The following is a 16,940-nucleotide window of genomic DNA, read 5'->3' on the forward strand; positions in this document are numbered from 1 at the left end:
CAGGTGTGGTACAGCAGAAATGGAAAAGTATTTTTTAAAGCAAAACAATGTTTATTCTATGAACTCAAATTAATATTTTTGAAACATACAGTGAACATTTTAGCAACCATCAATTCAAATACAACCCCCAAGGAATACAACACTAAATAATGCTTAATAACTTCCCAAACGCCATCCAGAAGACAAAAGAAACACTTTTTAACAGAAGCACATTATGTTTGCATTCACTACTGAGAACATTTATAATTCTGAATTCACCAAATAATCAAGAGATAGTCTTTTCATGGCAGAGAGATCAACAGTACACCTGCTCTGTCTGGCTTCAGCTCCAACACTGAAAATGAAACTAAAACACACCCTGCAGCAAACAGCCTAAAACAAAAGTAAAAAGCTAACAGACAGCCCAGCTCCACCCACACTCTGACATCACTGATAAACACCCATTTCTTAAAGGTACATTTCTTAAACACCCATTTCTTATAGGTACTCTCACATGACAACAGTGACCCAGAGCCGGGATCGAACTTGGGACCTTGGCGCCGTGAGGCAGCAGAGCTATCCACTGCGCCACCGTGCTGCCCTCTCCTGCACTCTTCATTGAACCAGGGTTGATCCCTGGCTTAGTGGTAATGGTATCTGAGTGGGGGATATTCCAGACCATGCGGTTCCAAATTGTGGTTGAATACAAGGGGCTTTTTCGGCGGCTAAGATTTTGAGAGCTCCGAATAGGAGATGTGTTATCGTTAGTTGGGTACCCCGGTGTTGGTCAATATAAATTCCCCAAACTGGGGTGACACAGCTTTTATCAAAACTTTGCTGTTTTTGATCCCCAATTTGGACTTGCACCAGCTGATCCTGGGAGGGGACATTAACTGGATCTTTGATTGGGTCGAGGCCTGAGGCCATGAGGCCTTCGGGGGTGGCAAAGGTACTTTTGGCTTTATGGAGTAGATGGGGGACCAGATCCGTGGAGGTTTATACATCCAGTTCTTCTCTCAGGTGCATCAGGTATATTCTAGAATCGATTTGTTTGTGGTGGATAGGTCCCTGCTGCCAGGGGTGGGGGTAGGGTATTCGGTGATAGTGACCTGGTTAGTCAGACACCAGAGCTACTGGCAAGTTTTTTTTCAATTTATTTTTTAATATAAATTTAAAGTATCCAATTTTTTTTTTCCAATTCAGGGGCCAATCCACCTACCCTGTACATCATTGGGTTGTGGGGGTGAGACCCACGGACATGGGGAAAATGTGCAAACTTCACACGGACAGTGACCCGGGGCCGGGATCAATCTGGGTCCTCAGCGCCGTGAGGCAGATGCCAACCACCACGCCACCCCTACTGGCAAGTAGAAAGACGTTGCCGTTGGAGTTTGGGCTGCTTTCAGTAGACAGGGTGGTGCGAACTACGATGTTCGAGGTGGGTGTTCTATGAGCATGGGGGGGGAAGGCCAGTCACCATTGGCGCATCAGCTGAGGCAAAGTTGTTACCGAAGGTCTTGGCTATGCGCTTGGAGCCCTGCCTCCTTGGAGTTATATCGGAGCAGCAAACGGGTGTCAAGGATAGGCAGTTGTCAGCCAACATTCAGAGACAACTTAATGTTGTTTACCCCCTTCTCCACCCTGAGCCAGAGATGATTATTTCAGTGGATGTAGAAAAGGCAGTTAATCGGGTGGATTGGGGTTATTTGCGACCCTTGGGAGGTTTGGCTTTGGGCCTGGGTGTATAGCTTGGATCCAGCACTTTCATAGGGCCCCACTGCGAGCATTCATATGAATGCGTTGAGTTCAACGTGTTTCCACCTCATGAGACACGAGACAGGGGTTCCCACTGTCCCCGCTATAGTTTGCCTTAGCAACTGAGCCTCTGGCCATAGCATTGAGGTCACCCATGAAGTGGAGGGGGGCTGGGGACAGGGATGGGGGGGGGGGGGGGGGAGCACAGGGTGTCATTGTGTGCAGGTGATTTGTTGTTATATCTGAGGGACTCTCTCACCAGTGCAAAGGAGATAATGAAGCTGCTTGAGGGATTTGGCACCTTCTCTGGGTATCAATTGAATTTGGGCAAAAGTGAATGCTTTCCAGTGAATATTCCAGGGTTGGGAAGTCGATCTGGGGAGGTTGTCCGTTAGCCTGGCCAGGCCCAGCTTCTGCTGTCTGGGAATCCAGATGGCCCATGATTGGGCCTCGCTCCATAATCTAAATTTTGGGGATGTGATCAATGTGGTGAAGGCTGATCTGAAGATGAGGGGAAACCTCCCGCTGACCTTAGAAGGTAGGGTTTAGTTGGTAAAAACAAATATCCTCCCAAGCTTTCTATTTTTGTTTCAGTGCTGTCCAGTTTTCCTTCCTAAAGTGATCTTTGTGAAGGTTAGTAAAAGGATAACTTCTTTTATTTGGGTGGGCAAGAACTCACGGATTCGCAGGGCATTTTTGCAAAGGGATAGGCAGTTGGGGGCCTGGCTTTGCCAAATCTGTTATTTTATTATTGGGCGGCAAATATTGAGCGGGTGCAGAGTAGTACAGGGTGCAGAGTAGTACAGGGTGCAGAGTAGTACAGGGTGCGGAGTAGTACAGGGTGCGGAGTAGTACAGGGTGCGGAGTAGTACAGGGTGCGGAGTAGTACAGGGTGCAGAGTAGTACAGGGTGCGGAGTAGTACAGGGTGCGGAGTAGTACAGGGTGCGGAGTAGTACAGGGTGCAGAGTAGTACAGGGTGCAGAGTAGTACAGGGTGCAGAGTAGTACAGGGTGCGGAGTAGTACAGGGTGCAGAGTAGTACAGGGTGCGGAGTAGTACAGGGTGCAGAGTAGTACAGGGTGCGGAGTAGTACAGGGTGCGGAGTCCTTGTGGAGGCAGATAGAGAGGAGTGCATGTAGAGGGTCCAGTTTACGAGCCTTGGTTACGGTTACCCTTCATTCTCAATCATTTGGTCGTGGCCACCTTGAGACTATGGAGACAGTTTAGGCAACATTTTAAGCTTGGTGCTATGTCTTTGTTGGCCCCAATCTGTGAAAATCATGATTTTGCTCCAGCGGCCCTAAACTCGTGTTTGGGCCATGGAGGGAGGAGGGGATTTGTTTATAGATGGGAAGTTTGCTGACTTTGAACAGTGGTTAGGCAGCTACCGGCCTCCGAGAGCTAACCTGTTTTGGTATTATCAGGTACGTGACGTTGTATACAAGGAGATGTCTTCCTTTTCCTTGGCTCCTTTGCCCTCGTAGTGGATAGGGTTCTTTCGGTGGTTTATGTAGAGGAAGGGAAAATGTCAGATATTTATGGTCAGCAGTGGCAATGGAACTAGTTGCGCTGGATGAGGTCAAGAGGAAGTGGGAAGAGAGCTGGGTCAGGTGTTTTTGGGGTTAAGGGGAGGTTTGTGGAGTGAGGCTCCACAGAGTCACTTCACCTCCTCATGCACCTGAGTCAATTTAAGATGGTTCATAGGGCACATATGAGTGGGTTCTTCTCTGAAGTAGATGACAGGTGCAAGTGGTGTTCCAGGGGTCTGGCGCATCATACTCACGTGTTCTGGTCTTATTCTAAGCTTATGAGCATTTGGATCTTCTTCTTCAGCACCATGTCAGGAATTCTTTGGGCTGAGTTGGAACCTTGCCCTTTGGTGGCTATTGGGGATTCAGATTTAGCAGAGTTGCAGACAGGGGTGAAGGCAGATACACTTGCCTTCGCCTGGCCAATAACCCGAAGGAGAGTTCTATTGTAATTGTTGTAGCAATATGGTAGTGAAGGTGTTATATTAGAAACCCTCTCTTAATCAAGATATTGTTTAATAAAATAATTGAAAGAAAGGTTGCAAGCCAGCCTGGGTTATGAAATGCAAATTGTCTTTGTATAACTCTCTTTGAATTTAGTCTGTGCATCTGGTGGTTAGTGGTTCTTCAGAGGTAACGAAGTGTCAGTTTTGCTGATGATTTTTTGTTTGAGAGTCACGGACAGGCATAGATTCAGCCATTTTAGGTCTTTAAAAAAAATGTTATTCTCCATTTTCACATTTTCTTCAGAATGTACACCCCACCAACAAACAGTAAACGGTAACGAATACAATGTCAATCTCCTTATTAACAACAACGATACCATCCTCCCAACAACCCCCACACAACGGCCCGCCTGACAATATAAGCATCAAATAAAACAAAACCTCCCAAGGAGGAAAAAAGAAAAAGGAATCAGGAATCGCCTTTGGTCATCATTAACATATATAGTCCACCCCCTCCTAACCCCCCTCCTAATATCCAATGCCATCCAATCCACAAAAGAGTACCGTGAATGACATCCATAAATTGTAGACCCCCCCCCCCCCACACATACACACACACACCCTCCCTGACTCCTCCCATCCACTTCCTCTTGTAAACTCCTCTCCCCAAACTAGGTTCTTTCCCCCAACTTTTCACCCTGGCTAGACTCACCGAAACCTGTTCTACCAGACTCCGATGGCCGCAGCCTCTCCCCCCACCTCACTCCCATTGACTGGCCGGCTTAAATCGGCCAGCGTGGAGGCCCCGCCCGGGTCTCCTTCTCCCTTGCCCGGTCCTAGAAAAACCAAGAAATCCCCTTTAGCACACAGACCCTGCATACACACCCAAGCCCCAAAGAACCATCATTGCAAATGAAAGTGCCAACTTTTCCTTTGTCCAAATATACAGCATTGAGTCATTTAGTACATACACCACCACGCAGTGAAAAAATAAACTTACATGAGGCTACATCGCTACACGACCCGCTCTCAGTCCCATTTCTCAATTCTGCCACAGTCCCTCTGCCTTCGCAAACTCCTCCGCCACTTCCACCGTCCCAAAATAAAAGTCCTTGGATTTGTAGGTCACCCTCAACTTAGCTGGATACACTATGCCGCACTGCACCTTGCTGATGTACAGTGCCTTCTTCACCTGGCTGAAGGCCGCCCGCCTCCTCGCCAGCTCCACCGTAAAGTCCTGGTATATGTGTATACCAGCCCCAGCCCAATGCATCAGCCGCTTCTGCTTTGCCCAGCACAGGACCTTCATGCTATACCTACGAAAACATACAGTTACTACTCTTGGCGACTCACTCACCTTTGGTATAGGCCTCCATGACTGATGAGTCCCGATCCAATTCATATCGAGAGGGATCGTCCCTCTCCCCTAATAGCTTGGCCAACATCGTGGCAAAATATTCCGTCGGCCTCGGGCCTTCAACCCCTTCGGGCAGACCCACGATCCTCAGATTCTGCTGCCTGGATCTGTTTTCCAGGTCCTCCATTTTGGCTCGCAGACCCTTTTTGGTCTCTTATCACCTTCCGCAACTCCTTCCCCATCGAGGTGAGTTGATCACTGTGCTATGATAATGCCTCTTCCACTTCCTTCAGTGCCTCACCTTGCTCTCGCACCTCTGCCACTGCACAATACCGCCACTCTCACCGGGGCAATCACCTCCTCCACGAGCACTTTCAATACCGCCCCATCTTCATCGCTGCCATGCGCTTTGTGAACTGTTTTTCAAGTTCCACAGCCGTCACCTTGGTCATTTCTTCTGCTGTGAGCAATGCTGCCTCCCCTGGTGCCCCAGCATCTGCTTTCCTTACAATTCCTGCGCTGACTTTTTCACTCACCAGCGAACTTTCATTAACCCCCTTTTTCACGGCCTTTTTTTCCCCAAACTTTTTGGGACATTTCTCTTCCCTGTGCCTTCTTACAGCTTTTTTTAGCCGCCATGCCCCCGGGAGCGGGCGTTAAAACCCCAAAATTTCAATTCCTGAGCGGGAGCCGTCCAGTGTGCAGCTGCCTACTGCCCGCCGTCACCGGAAGTCCAGCCATTTTAGGTCGGTGTCCAGTTTCAAAGTTTTAGAGCTAGCAATGAGCTTACCGTTGCATATTAAAAAAAAATCTTAGTCCTTCACTATCCTGGCTAAATATTCAGATTTCTCATCTATTTAATTGTTTTGACATAACATTTGAACAGCAAAACAGATGAGTTTATTATCTCTTCCAGACACCTTTCTAAATGTCCCTGTGCTAAATCAATCCTATTTATTGTAGCCATGATGTGGAGATGCTGGCATTGGGCTTGGGTGAGCACAGTAAGCCGTCTTCCAACACCAGGTTAAAGTCCAACAGATTTGTTTCGAATCACTAGCTTTCGGAGCGCAGCTCCTTCCTCAGGTGAATGGGTTCCAAAATAAGAATTTTTTTATTGTCACAAGTATGAAGTTACTGTGAAAAGCCCCTAGTCGCCACATTCCGGCGCCTGTTCGGGTAAGCTGGTACGGGAATTGGACCCGCACTGCTGGCCTAGTTCTGCATCACAAACCAGCTGTCTATCCCACTGAGCTAAACTGGTAAAAACACGTCAACAAAGTCAATGATGCAAGATGATACTTTGAATGCGAGTCTTTGCAGGTAATTAAGTCTTTACAGGTCCAGTCAGAGCGACTGGAGAGAGGGATAATCACAGGTTAAAGAGGTGTGAATTGTTTCAAGCCAGGACAGTTGGTAGGATTTCACAAGCCCAGGCCAGATGGTGGGGGGTGAATGTAATGCGACATGAATCCAGGGTCCCGGTTGAGGCCGTACTCATGTGTGCGGAACTTGGCTATCAGTTTCTGCTCGATGAAACTGTGTTGTCACGCGTCCTGAAGGCCATCTTGGACATCGCTTGCCCGAAGTTCACAGGCTAAATGCCCTTGACTGCTGAAGTATTCCCCGACTGGCAGGGAACAATCCTGCCTGCCGATTGTGGCGTGATGTCCGTTCATCGTACGAACAGGATATGGCACTCGACTCATCGACTGACAGTTCCAACGTGCCTCAGCAAACAAAACGCACCGATCTCCTCAGAAGACAAACACAGGACACAACCGACTGAGTACCCTTCGTCGTCCAGTACTTCCCTGGAGCGGAGAAACTATGACATCTTTTTCGCAGCCTTCAACACTTCATCGGTGCAGACGAACATCTTGAGGTTCTGCGGATCTGGAGGGATTTTGGTAGTTTTTCAGGGTACAGACTGAACATGGGAAAGAGCGAGTTGTATGTGATCCAGGCTAAAGGGCAGGAGGAGAGACTGAAAGAGCTGCCGCTCAGGATGGTAGACAAAAGTTTTCGTTACCTGGGTATACAGGTGGCCAGGAAATGGGATGCCCTGCACAAGCTCAACCTGACCCGGTTGGTGGAACAAATGGAAGGGGGCTTTAAAAGGTGGGACATGCTCCCGCTGTCACTGGCAGGGAGGGTCCAGCCCGTGAAAATAACTGTCCTCCCCAGATTTTTGTTTGTCTTTCAGTGCCTCCCCATCTTCATCCCTAAGGCCTTTTTTAAGCGGAGGAGTAGGATCATTACGGGCTTTGTGTGGGCGAATAAGACCCCGCAAGTAAGGAGATCGCTGTTGGAGCGCAGTCAGGGGGTGGGGTGGGTTGGCGCTGGCGAACTTTCCCAACTACTACTGGGTGGCCAATATAGCTATGATTAGGAAGTGTGTGATGGGGGGCGGGGGCGGGGGTTGGGGTTGGGGAGGGGTGGCGGGCGTGGGAGCAGCTGGAGGCAGCGTTGTGTAAAGGTACTAGTCTGGGAGCTTTGATAACGGCTCCTTTGCCATTCTCGCCGACCCGTTACTCCACAAGTCCGGTGGTGGTGGCGACACTGCGGATCTGGGGACAGTGGAGGAGGTACAAGAAGGTGGAGGGAGAGTCAGTCTGGACCCCAATATGTAACAACCACAGGTTTGTCCTGGGTAGGATGGATGGTGGGTTCCAGAGCTGGCAGAGGGCAGGCATCAGAAGGATGGGAGATCTGTTCATAGATGGAAGCTTTCCCAGTTTGAAGGCGCTAGAGGGCAAATTTAATCTGCCATCAGAAAACACCTTTAAATATCTGCAAGTACGAGCCTTCCTGACAAAACAGATAGTGACCTTTCCGACACTGCCGCCACTGAGGATACAGGACAGGGTGGTCTCCGGCACCTGGGTGGGGGAGGGGAAGGTGTCGGATATCTACCAGGAACTACAGGAGGCGGAGGAAACCCCAGTGGAGGAGCTCAAGGGCAAGTGGGAGGAGGAGCTGGTGAGGAGTTGGAAGCGGGTCTGTGGGCAGAGGATCTGGGCAGGGTTAATTCTTCTTCCTCATGCACCAGGCTCAGTCTAATTCAATTTAAGGTGGTCCACTGGGCACACATGGTGGCAGCGAGAATGAGCAAGGTTTTTGGGGTAGAAGACAGTTGTATGAGGTGCAAGGGCAGCCCTGCAAACCATGTCCACATGTTTTGGGCATGCCCGGAGCTTAGAGAGTTCTGGCAAGGGTTCGCGAGGGCAACATCCAAGGTGCTTAACACACAGGTGGTGCCGAGTCCAGAGATAGCGATCTTTGAAGTGTCAGAAGACCCGGGAGTTCGGGGGGCAAAAGAGGCCGACGTCTTGGCCTTTGCCTCCCTAGCAGCCCGGAGACAGATTTTATTAATGTGGAGGGACACCTTAAGATGGTCTTTGCTAGGGTTCTCTCGGAGGTGGCAGCCGTTTGTCAACTTTCTCGGGGAAAATTAAAATCTCAGCAGCAGCAATCCGTGGTAGGGGGTGGGTGGGAGTGGGGGGGGGGGGGGGGGGCTGCTGCTTCATTGGATGGTGTGGGAAGACTGGGTCGCCTGGGGTAATGTCTATTTAATTGTTATTGTATATTCTTTTTTTACACTATGTTAATGTTCACTCTCGTTTGTTTTGTTATTATGGTTACTACTGTTTTATTTTGAAAAATTCTGCAAAACCTTAATAAAAATACTTTAAAAAAAAAAGATGAACATCTTGCCAAGGCCATCCCCACACCCCGATTACTTGCCGTCAAACAACCGTGCAACCTCAAATGGACCATTGTTTGCTGCAAACTACCCAGCCTTCAGAACAGCGACAGCGACACCACACACCCCTGCCATGGCAATCTCTGCAAGACGTGCCAGATGATCGACATGGGTACACCATTAGACATGAGAACACAACCCACCAGGTACGCGGTACATACTCATGCGACCTGGCCAACGTTGTCTACCTCATACGCTGCAGGAAAGGATGTCCTGAGGAATGGTACATTGGCGAGACCATGCAGAATCTGACAACGGATGAACGGACATCGCGCGACAATCGCCAGGCAGGAATGTTCCCTTCCAGTCGGGGAACACTTCAGCAGTCAAGGGCATTCAGCCTCTGATCTTCAGGTAAGCATTCTCCAAGGCGGCCTTCAGGACGCGTGACAACGCAGAATCGCCGAGCAGAAACTGATAGCCAAGTTCCGCACACATGAGTCCGGCCTCAACCAGGACCTGGGATCCATGTTGCGTTACATTCATCCCTCACCATCTGGGCTGGGCTTGCAAAATCCTACCAACTGTCCTGGTTTGAGACAGTTCACACCTCTTTAATTACCTGCAAAGACTCGCATTCAAAGTATCATTCTGCATCACTGACTTTGTCTAACTATATTTGTTTGTGGAACCCACCTCTTCATTCACGTGAGGAAGGAGCTGTACTTCGAAAGCTAGTGATTCAAAACGAACCTGCTGGACTTTAACCTGGTGTTGTAAGACTTCTTACTATTTATTGTATACATCTAATAGGCATTTATCTATATACAACACATTACATTGAAAAGTGTTATGTTTCATTTGTTGTACATTTTCCCAAGTAAATAAGCAAACTAATTTATTTCAAAACCTTTATTGTCATCCTTTATCCCTGCTACTGCTATTATTTATATGTCAGTAACAAAAATGTGAGGCGTGATTCTCTTGAATTCACTCTTGTTGCTGCCTGTGGGGAATTGGTAGTGTTTCCTGTTGGCACTGGGAGCGCTGCTCAGGTACCATTGAGAAGGTCGGGTTTCTGCTGACCTTGAGGGGCGGACCTAAAACTCACTGACAGGTCCCGCTCCTCAGAGCCCGATCTCACAATAATCTTGCAGCTTTCGCCGCCTAACAAGTGAGCAACATCCCTCTGTGGGCTCGCCAAAACAACACCCCCCCCACCCCTCCAGAACCCAGTCCTTGCCTTCAGGACCCCTGGTAGTCCTGGCACCTTAGACTCGGGGGTGGAAATTGGTGCAAGTCCCCTTCCTACACTTCCTTCCAAGTTGCTGAGGGTGTGGCACAGCACTCAGGCAGAGCTCCAGCTCTTTCTCGCAAAACCTTTAGAAGAAACAGCCTATTTTTAAAAGCTGCAGTTAGAGAGAACATCTGCTCAAGCACTTCAGAGTTAATGGACCCCTGCAGAGTTATAAGAAGAAACAATACTAATCCTTCCTTTGAAATAGTCTGGCCCTGCCAATCAAGAGGTTTGTGAAAGGCAATGGATGGTGAAATTGAATGTAGACAATGCAGTTCAAAGCATTAAGGCTTCCAAGCATGCCTAGAGGCTTGAAAAAGTTAGAGGGGATGAAATTAAATGGGGTGAATAAAGCACTTTAAAAGGTTTCCAACACCTTAAACAGGGAAGACTTCCACCTTCTTCTGATAAATTATTGATATTGACCTGATGGGGAAGAGTCTAAAGGTTTCCAACGCGAAAGGAAGACTTTTTGCCTTTTACTGACAGATCTTTGAACTTGACATGTTGGGAGAGACATCACAGGGTTCCAAAACATCAGAGGGTAAACTTTAAATTACAACTTGACATGCTGAAAGACAGTTTAATGATTATCAAAGCTACAGAGGGAGGACCTGCCACATGACCCCCAATCCAGGAAAGACCTTCGAGCTGAGCCCTTCCAGCACAGCCCAAGCCACCCCGACCCCCACCTCCCCTGAAAGACCCTCTTCAGCACCTTGGAGGCAAGTGTAGAGAGGGTATGTACTCCCTTCACATTAAGATGACTGTAAATGGCAATTAGCATGTCCGTGCCCACTCTGGGTGAGAACCTGATCGAAGCCGGCAGAGTGGACTGGGATACTCGCCAGGTGAGACTCCCGTTTTGGTCCTTGCAGCCGATTTAATGGGGTGTCGCGATTCCGCCTGGGTCCAGCAGCCCCTGGGAAACGCCCCTGTGGTTTCATGTAGCTCCTTGAATATAGTTTCTACAACTAGAGAGAATCTAACCATCTCCCTGTGCCATTTAATGGCAATACCATTGCAAAATCCCCCAGCATCACTATCCTAAGTTTCAACATTAATCACAGCAGCAACATAAATACTGTGCTTGCAGGAGCAGGTCAGATGCTGGGAAATCTGCAGCGAGTAACTCATCTCCTGTCTCCCCCAGTGCTCTTCCTCTATAAATTAGGAGTGTCATGGAATACTCTCCACTTGCCTGGATGAATGCAGCTCAAGTAACACTCATAAAGCTCGACATCATCCAGGAGCCTGCTTGATTGGTACTCATTCTGCAAACATTTATTCCCTTCACCAGCAACACACAGTAGCAAACACCTACCATTGACAAGATGCACTGCAACAACTCACCAAAGTTATTTTACGGCACCTTCCATATCTGTGACCACCTAGAAAAACAAGTGCAGCAGGAGAATGGGGACCACCACCAAACTACAAGCTCCCTTACAAGTCACACACCATCCCGACTTCAAAATACATTGTTATTCCTTCACTGATGCTGGATCAAATTCCTGAAATTCCCTTGCTAACAGTAATGTGGTGTTCCTGTACCACAAGGATTGTGGCGGTTCAAAAGGAGGCTCACTGTCACCTTTAGGGATGAGTTATAAATGCTGGCTTTGCCAGTAATTCCCACACCCAGCGAATGAATTAAAAAAACATCAAAAAATATATCACAAGGCACTTCAGGGGGATGGAAGGGAATAAAAATGGATGCTGATTCAAAAGAAGGGAAGAAGAGTATAACCAATTATTTGGAGGACAGTTGGAATGGGGTGGGTATGTGGGGTTGTCTTAAAGGAAGAGAAGGAGGTGAAGAGCTGGAAGGATATAGGGAGCGAGGTCCAGAGGCCGAATGCCGAGGCAGCTGAAGGTTAAGTCATCAATGATGGGATAAAGAGGGGCAGATACACAAGGCCTATTTAAAAGGAGCAACGATTTCAAGGGAGGTTACACAGATAGAGAGGGTTAGTGTCATATAGGGATGGTCAGTGATTATGATTGGCATGTGGAATTGGTGTGTGATTAGTGGTGTATTGCTGCCAGAGCATACCAGAGAGATTTCAATTTTGATTTCAAGCAGATTTGGAAACTCAGTGCGGCTCGCCAAACTTGGACGGTCAAGTGATTGATATTGACAAATGCTGTAAAGTTGCTCAGATCCAATCACAGGCTGGCTCCTCCCTGCATTTGGAGCTGTGAAGGCTCACTAGTGACCCCTGGGAGACCACAGACACTTTCTGGAGTGGGGCCGGTGTCTATGATGTAGTAAAGCAGTGAAATGTATGGCAGCTGGCAGGAGGATTGCCAGGTAACCCTACAATTACCAAGGTTGGCAGTGGGCACCAAGCAAGTTGAGCCTTGTTGTAAAGATATGAGCCTTTTAAATATTTAAGCACTACCACTACTTAAACGCAAGATTGCTTGTCAAAATACAAGTTCACCCAGTTATTTTAATTATTGTAATTTAGTTGGGGTTGGGGCCCATGGCTTGTAACCCATTTTAAACCAATTCCATTTCCACCAAGAGAGCTTTCAAACCACTTGGATAAGGTGCAGAATTCTGGATAAATTGATGTTTACGGAGATGAGAGGAAATTCTAATTTGGTGGACTCAATGAATGGAGGAGGGTTTCAGCAGTAACGGACTGAAATAGGCTAGAAGTGGGCATTGTTACAGGGTGGGAGTATTATGCAGAGGATATGCATTTGGTAGTTCAGCCCGCAGTCCAATAGGATACATTGATCAGCCATGTTTGCTGCCAATGACATTTCAGCCAGCGTATAACTACTGACAACACAGTGAGGTGGAAGGTGTCATTAAACGCCAATGCAGGCAAAGCACATTTTGTCAGACTATTTCTTCCAATCCATTATTATTGACAACTCACCTGGATCTTTTGCTGATCGAGCTCAAGTTTCTTTGTGAGGTTTGTTAGTTGCCAGTTCAGCTCGTCCCTTTCTCCCAAGTTCTTCTTGTCACAGAGCACCTTCAGCTTTTGCAGAGAGTTCTTTGTTTTCCACAGCTCCGACTCTGCCTCTTTCAGTTGCTTCGAGACGTTCCGGTCCTGGTCCTTTGACTTTCGCAGCATTTCTTTCAACATTTGTACCTCGCCCTCGTGCCTGACTAATAGCTGGGGTAGGTTGTTCTGCTCGTTCTCGAACCTGACTAAGGCCTTCATATGTCGGTACTGAAGCTGTCTGAGCAGCCGGTTTTCCAGCCTGGCATTTTCCAGTTCCCTCTGAAGGTCACACACCTCATTCTTCAACTCTTTGGTTTTGTGCAGTCTGGCTGACAATATGTGGCGAGTCACTGGATCAAAATCTTGCCCACCTCGGTTCTGTGATTTATTCTTAACTACTGTAGATTGATTCAAATGTTGCAGCATTTTAATTGTCGGTTTTGTTTGTGCTTGGGAAGGAAAGAAAAGGCCCTGTAATTATATTGAAGGAATTGAATGAAACGAATGATAAATATACATCTACATCAAAAAGGTATTATTGTCACTGGATCCATCTCCATTCAACTATGAGTACTGCATAACCCTGTTTAACCATTAACCTGCTACTTTTGCATCTGCACCTTCTAATTTTCCAGTAGGAAAGAAGTTTAGGGTTAATGGAAACCAGGCTCAGGACAAAGTACTCCCCAGCTGTATTAGCGAAAGCAAAGAAGGGTTGGATACCTGCTCTCTGAAAAAAGGACACAATTGTTCTAGTTGTTTGTTTAGGCTCCCATATTTTCGGTTGCCATTTACATGTATTGCTACGGAAACCATAGCCTGGAGCTCAGTTCAGAACTCCCCAAGCCAGTTAAAGCTGCCATCAGCTGTTCTCCACCAACTAAACCTTGTCCAAAATATATGTTGCCATTTAATTGAATGAAGCAGCTTCAGGGCACGTACAGGGTGTTCCCATTGGTTTCTGAAGCAATGCCATACGTGAGCAGACACTCTGAAATGCACCACTCCAGGGAAATAAATAACCAAAATAAATATATCTCCTTTCAGGTCACAGCTGTATATTTTCTAGAAGGAATCTTTAATGATTAAGGGCAGTAATTTTACTGTTTTTGTCCTTATCCTAGGATTGCTGAGATTAATTCTAAAGTCAAGGCTGGGGTTGATGGCGATAAGAAATTAACATAATTAACAGAAGGAAAGCCATCTATAGATACAAAGAAGGCCGAACTGAAACTGCAGCACTAAAAGGATTTCAGCCAGAAAACTGAAGTGCTGTCTGTAATGCTGCAGAAGAGGTCAGAGCCAGGAGGAGATAGGTTTCCTGCCACTTCTGGTGGAGATAGGAGGGGGTGAGGTGGGGTACAGTGTGGATGGAGTGCTTGGAAGTACTCCCAATCACAGGGGAGGGCAGGGCCCCCTGATCATGTGGGGTGGGAACAGATTAGCTTGGTGGTTGGGGGCAGGGCTCCTTGGGAAAGCACTTACTCTTCCAAGCAGAAATTCAACTTGGAAATCCAGCCAGCCGGCATTAAAGCTCCAATCTAAAGCACGCATGAAGGTATTTCAAGGAGAAGCCTGCATCCTGGGACAAGCCTGCAGCCTGGGGGAAGCCTGCAGCCTGGGAGTAGCCAGCAGCCTGGGAGTAGCCTGCAGCCTGGGAGAAGCCTGCAGCCTAGGAGTAGCCTGCAGCCTGGGAGAAGCCTGCATCCTGGGAGTAGCCTGCAGTCTGGGAGTAGCCTGCAGCCTGGGAGAAGCCTGCAGCCTGGGAGTAGCCTGCAGCCTGGGAGTAGCCTGCAGCCTGGGAGTAGCCTGCAGCCTGGGAGAAGCCTGCAGCCTAGGAGTAGCCTGCAGCCTGGGAGAAGCCTGCATCCTGGGAGTAGCCTGCATCCTGGGAGAAGCCTGCATCCTGGGAGTAGCCTGCATCCTAGCAGTAGCCTGCAGCCTGGGAGCAGCCTGCAGCCTAGGAGTAGCCTGCAGCCTGGGAGTAGCCTGCAGCCTGGGAGAAGCCTGCATCCTGGGAGTAGCCTGCAGCCTGGGAGAAGCCTGCAGCCTGGGAGTAGCCTGCAGCCTGGAGTAGCCTGCAGCCTGGGAGTAGCCTGCATCCTGGGAGAAGCCTGCAGCCTGGGAGTAGCCTGCAGCCTGGAGTAGCCTGCAGCCTGGGAGTAGCCTGCATCCTAGCAGTAGCCTGCAGCCTGGGAGAAGCCTGCAGCCTGGGAGTAGCCTGCAGCCTGAGAGAAGCCTGCAGCCTGGGAGAAGCCTGCATCCTGGGAGAAGCCTGCATCCTAGGAGTAGCCTGCAGCCTGGGAGTAGCCTGCATCCTGGGAGAAGCCTGTAGCCTGGGAGTAGCCTGCAGCCTGGGAGTAGCCTGCATCCTAGCAGTAGCCTGCAGCCTGAGAGTAGCCTGCATCCTAGCAGTAGCCTGCAGCCTGGGAGTAGCCTGCATCCTAGCAGTATCCTGCAGCCTGGGAGTAGCCTGCAGCCTGGGAGTAGCCAGCAGCCTGGGAGAAGCCTGCAGCCTAGGAGTAGCCTGCAGCCTGGGAGTAGCCTGCATCCTGGGAGTAGCCTGCATCCTAGCAGTAGCCTGCAGCCTGGGAGCAGCCTGCAGCCTGGGAGTAGCCTGCATCCTGGGAGTAGCCTGCAGCCTGGGAGTAGCCAGCATCCTGGGAGTAGCCTGCAGCCTGGGAGCAGCCTGCAGCCTGGGAGAAGCCTGCAGCCTGGGAGTAGCCTGCATCCTGGGAGTAGCCTGCAGCCTAGGAGTAGCCTGCAGCCTAGGAGTAGCCTGCAGCCTAGGAGTAGCCTGCAGCCTGGGAGTAGCCTGCAGCCTCGGAGTAGCCTGCAGCCTGGGAGAAGCCTGCATCCTGGGAGTAGCCTGCAGCCTAGGAGTAGCCTCCTGCAGCCTAGGAGTAGCCTGCAGCCTAGGAGTAGCCTCCTGCAGCCTAGGAGTAGCCTGCAGCCTAGGAGTAGCCTGCAGCCTGGGAGTAGCCTGCAGCCTGGGAGGAGCCTGCAGCCTAGGAGTAGCCTGCAGCCTAGGAGTAGCCTCCTGCAGCCTAGGAGTAGCCTGCAGCCTAGGAGTAGCCTGCAGCCTGGGAGTAGCCTGCAGCCTGGGAGTAGCCTGCAGCCTGGGAGTAGCCTGCAGCCTGGGAGAAGCCTGCATCCTGGGAGTAGCCTGCAGCCTAGGAGTAGCCTCCTGCAGCCTAGGAGTAGCCTGCAGCCTAGGAGTAGCCTCCTGCAGCCTAGGAGTAGCCTGCAGCCTAGGAGTAGCCTGCAGCCTGGGAGTAGCCTGCAGCCTGGGAGTAGCCTGCACCCTGGGAGTAGCCTGCAGCCTGGGAGTAGCCTGCAGCCTGGGAGAAGCCTGCAGCCTGGGAGTAGCCTGCAGCCTAGGAGTAGCCTGCAGCCTGGGAGTAGCCTGCAGCCTGGGAGTAGCCTGCAGCCTGGGAGAAGCCTGCAGCCTGGGAGTAGCCTGCAGCCTGGGAGTAGCCTGCAGCCTGGGAGTAGCCTGCAGCCTGGGAGTAGCCTGCAGCCTGGGAGTAGCCTGCAGCCTGGGAGTAGCCTGCAGCCTGGGAGAAGCCTGCATCCTGGGAGTAGCCTGCAGCCTAGGAGTAGCCTGCAGCCTGGGAGTAGCCTGCAGCCTGGGAGTAGCCTGCAGCCTGGGAGTAGCCTGCAGCCTGGGAGTAGCCTGCAGCCTGGGAGGAGCCTGCAGCCTGGGAGGAGCCTGCAGCCTGGGAGGAGCCTGCATCCTGGGAGGAGCCTGCATCCTGGGAGTAGCCTGCAGCCTGGGAGTAGCCTGCAGCCTGGGAGAAGCCTGCAGCCTGGGAGTAGCCTGCAGCCTGGGAGTAGCCTGCAGCCTGGGAGGAGCCTGCAGCCTGGGAGAAGCCTGCATCCTGGGAGTAGCCTGCAGCCTGGGA

At 49.9% G+C, this 16,940-nt stretch overlaps 1 protein-coding gene across 4 annotated transcripts in view; it reads right to left on the bottom strand.

Moving 5' to 3' along the window:
- The window catches only part of LOC119968782 (lebercilin-like protein), a 155,846-nt gene that overhangs the window by 99,498 nt on the left and 39,408 nt on the right, over positions 1-16,940 (bottom strand). For 3 of the 4 annotated variants that reach the window (XM_038801513.1, XM_038801512.1, XM_038801515.1), the window contains one exon: positions 12,964-13,484. In XM_038801513.1, coding sequence (XP_038657441.1) covers positions 12,964-13,484 — 521 coding nt within the window. Of the gene's footprint in view, positions 1-12,963; positions 13,507-16,940 lie in introns of all 4 variants that reach the window. The other variant, XM_038801514.1, reaches the window with a different exon arrangement.

This window comes from Scyliorhinus canicula, chromosome 7 (genome assembly GCF_902713615.1).
Source record: "Scyliorhinus canicula chromosome 7, sScyCan1.1, whole genome shotgun sequence".
Taxonomy (NCBI): Eukaryota; Metazoa; Chordata; class Chondrichthyes; order Carcharhiniformes; family Scyliorhinidae; genus Scyliorhinus; species Scyliorhinus canicula.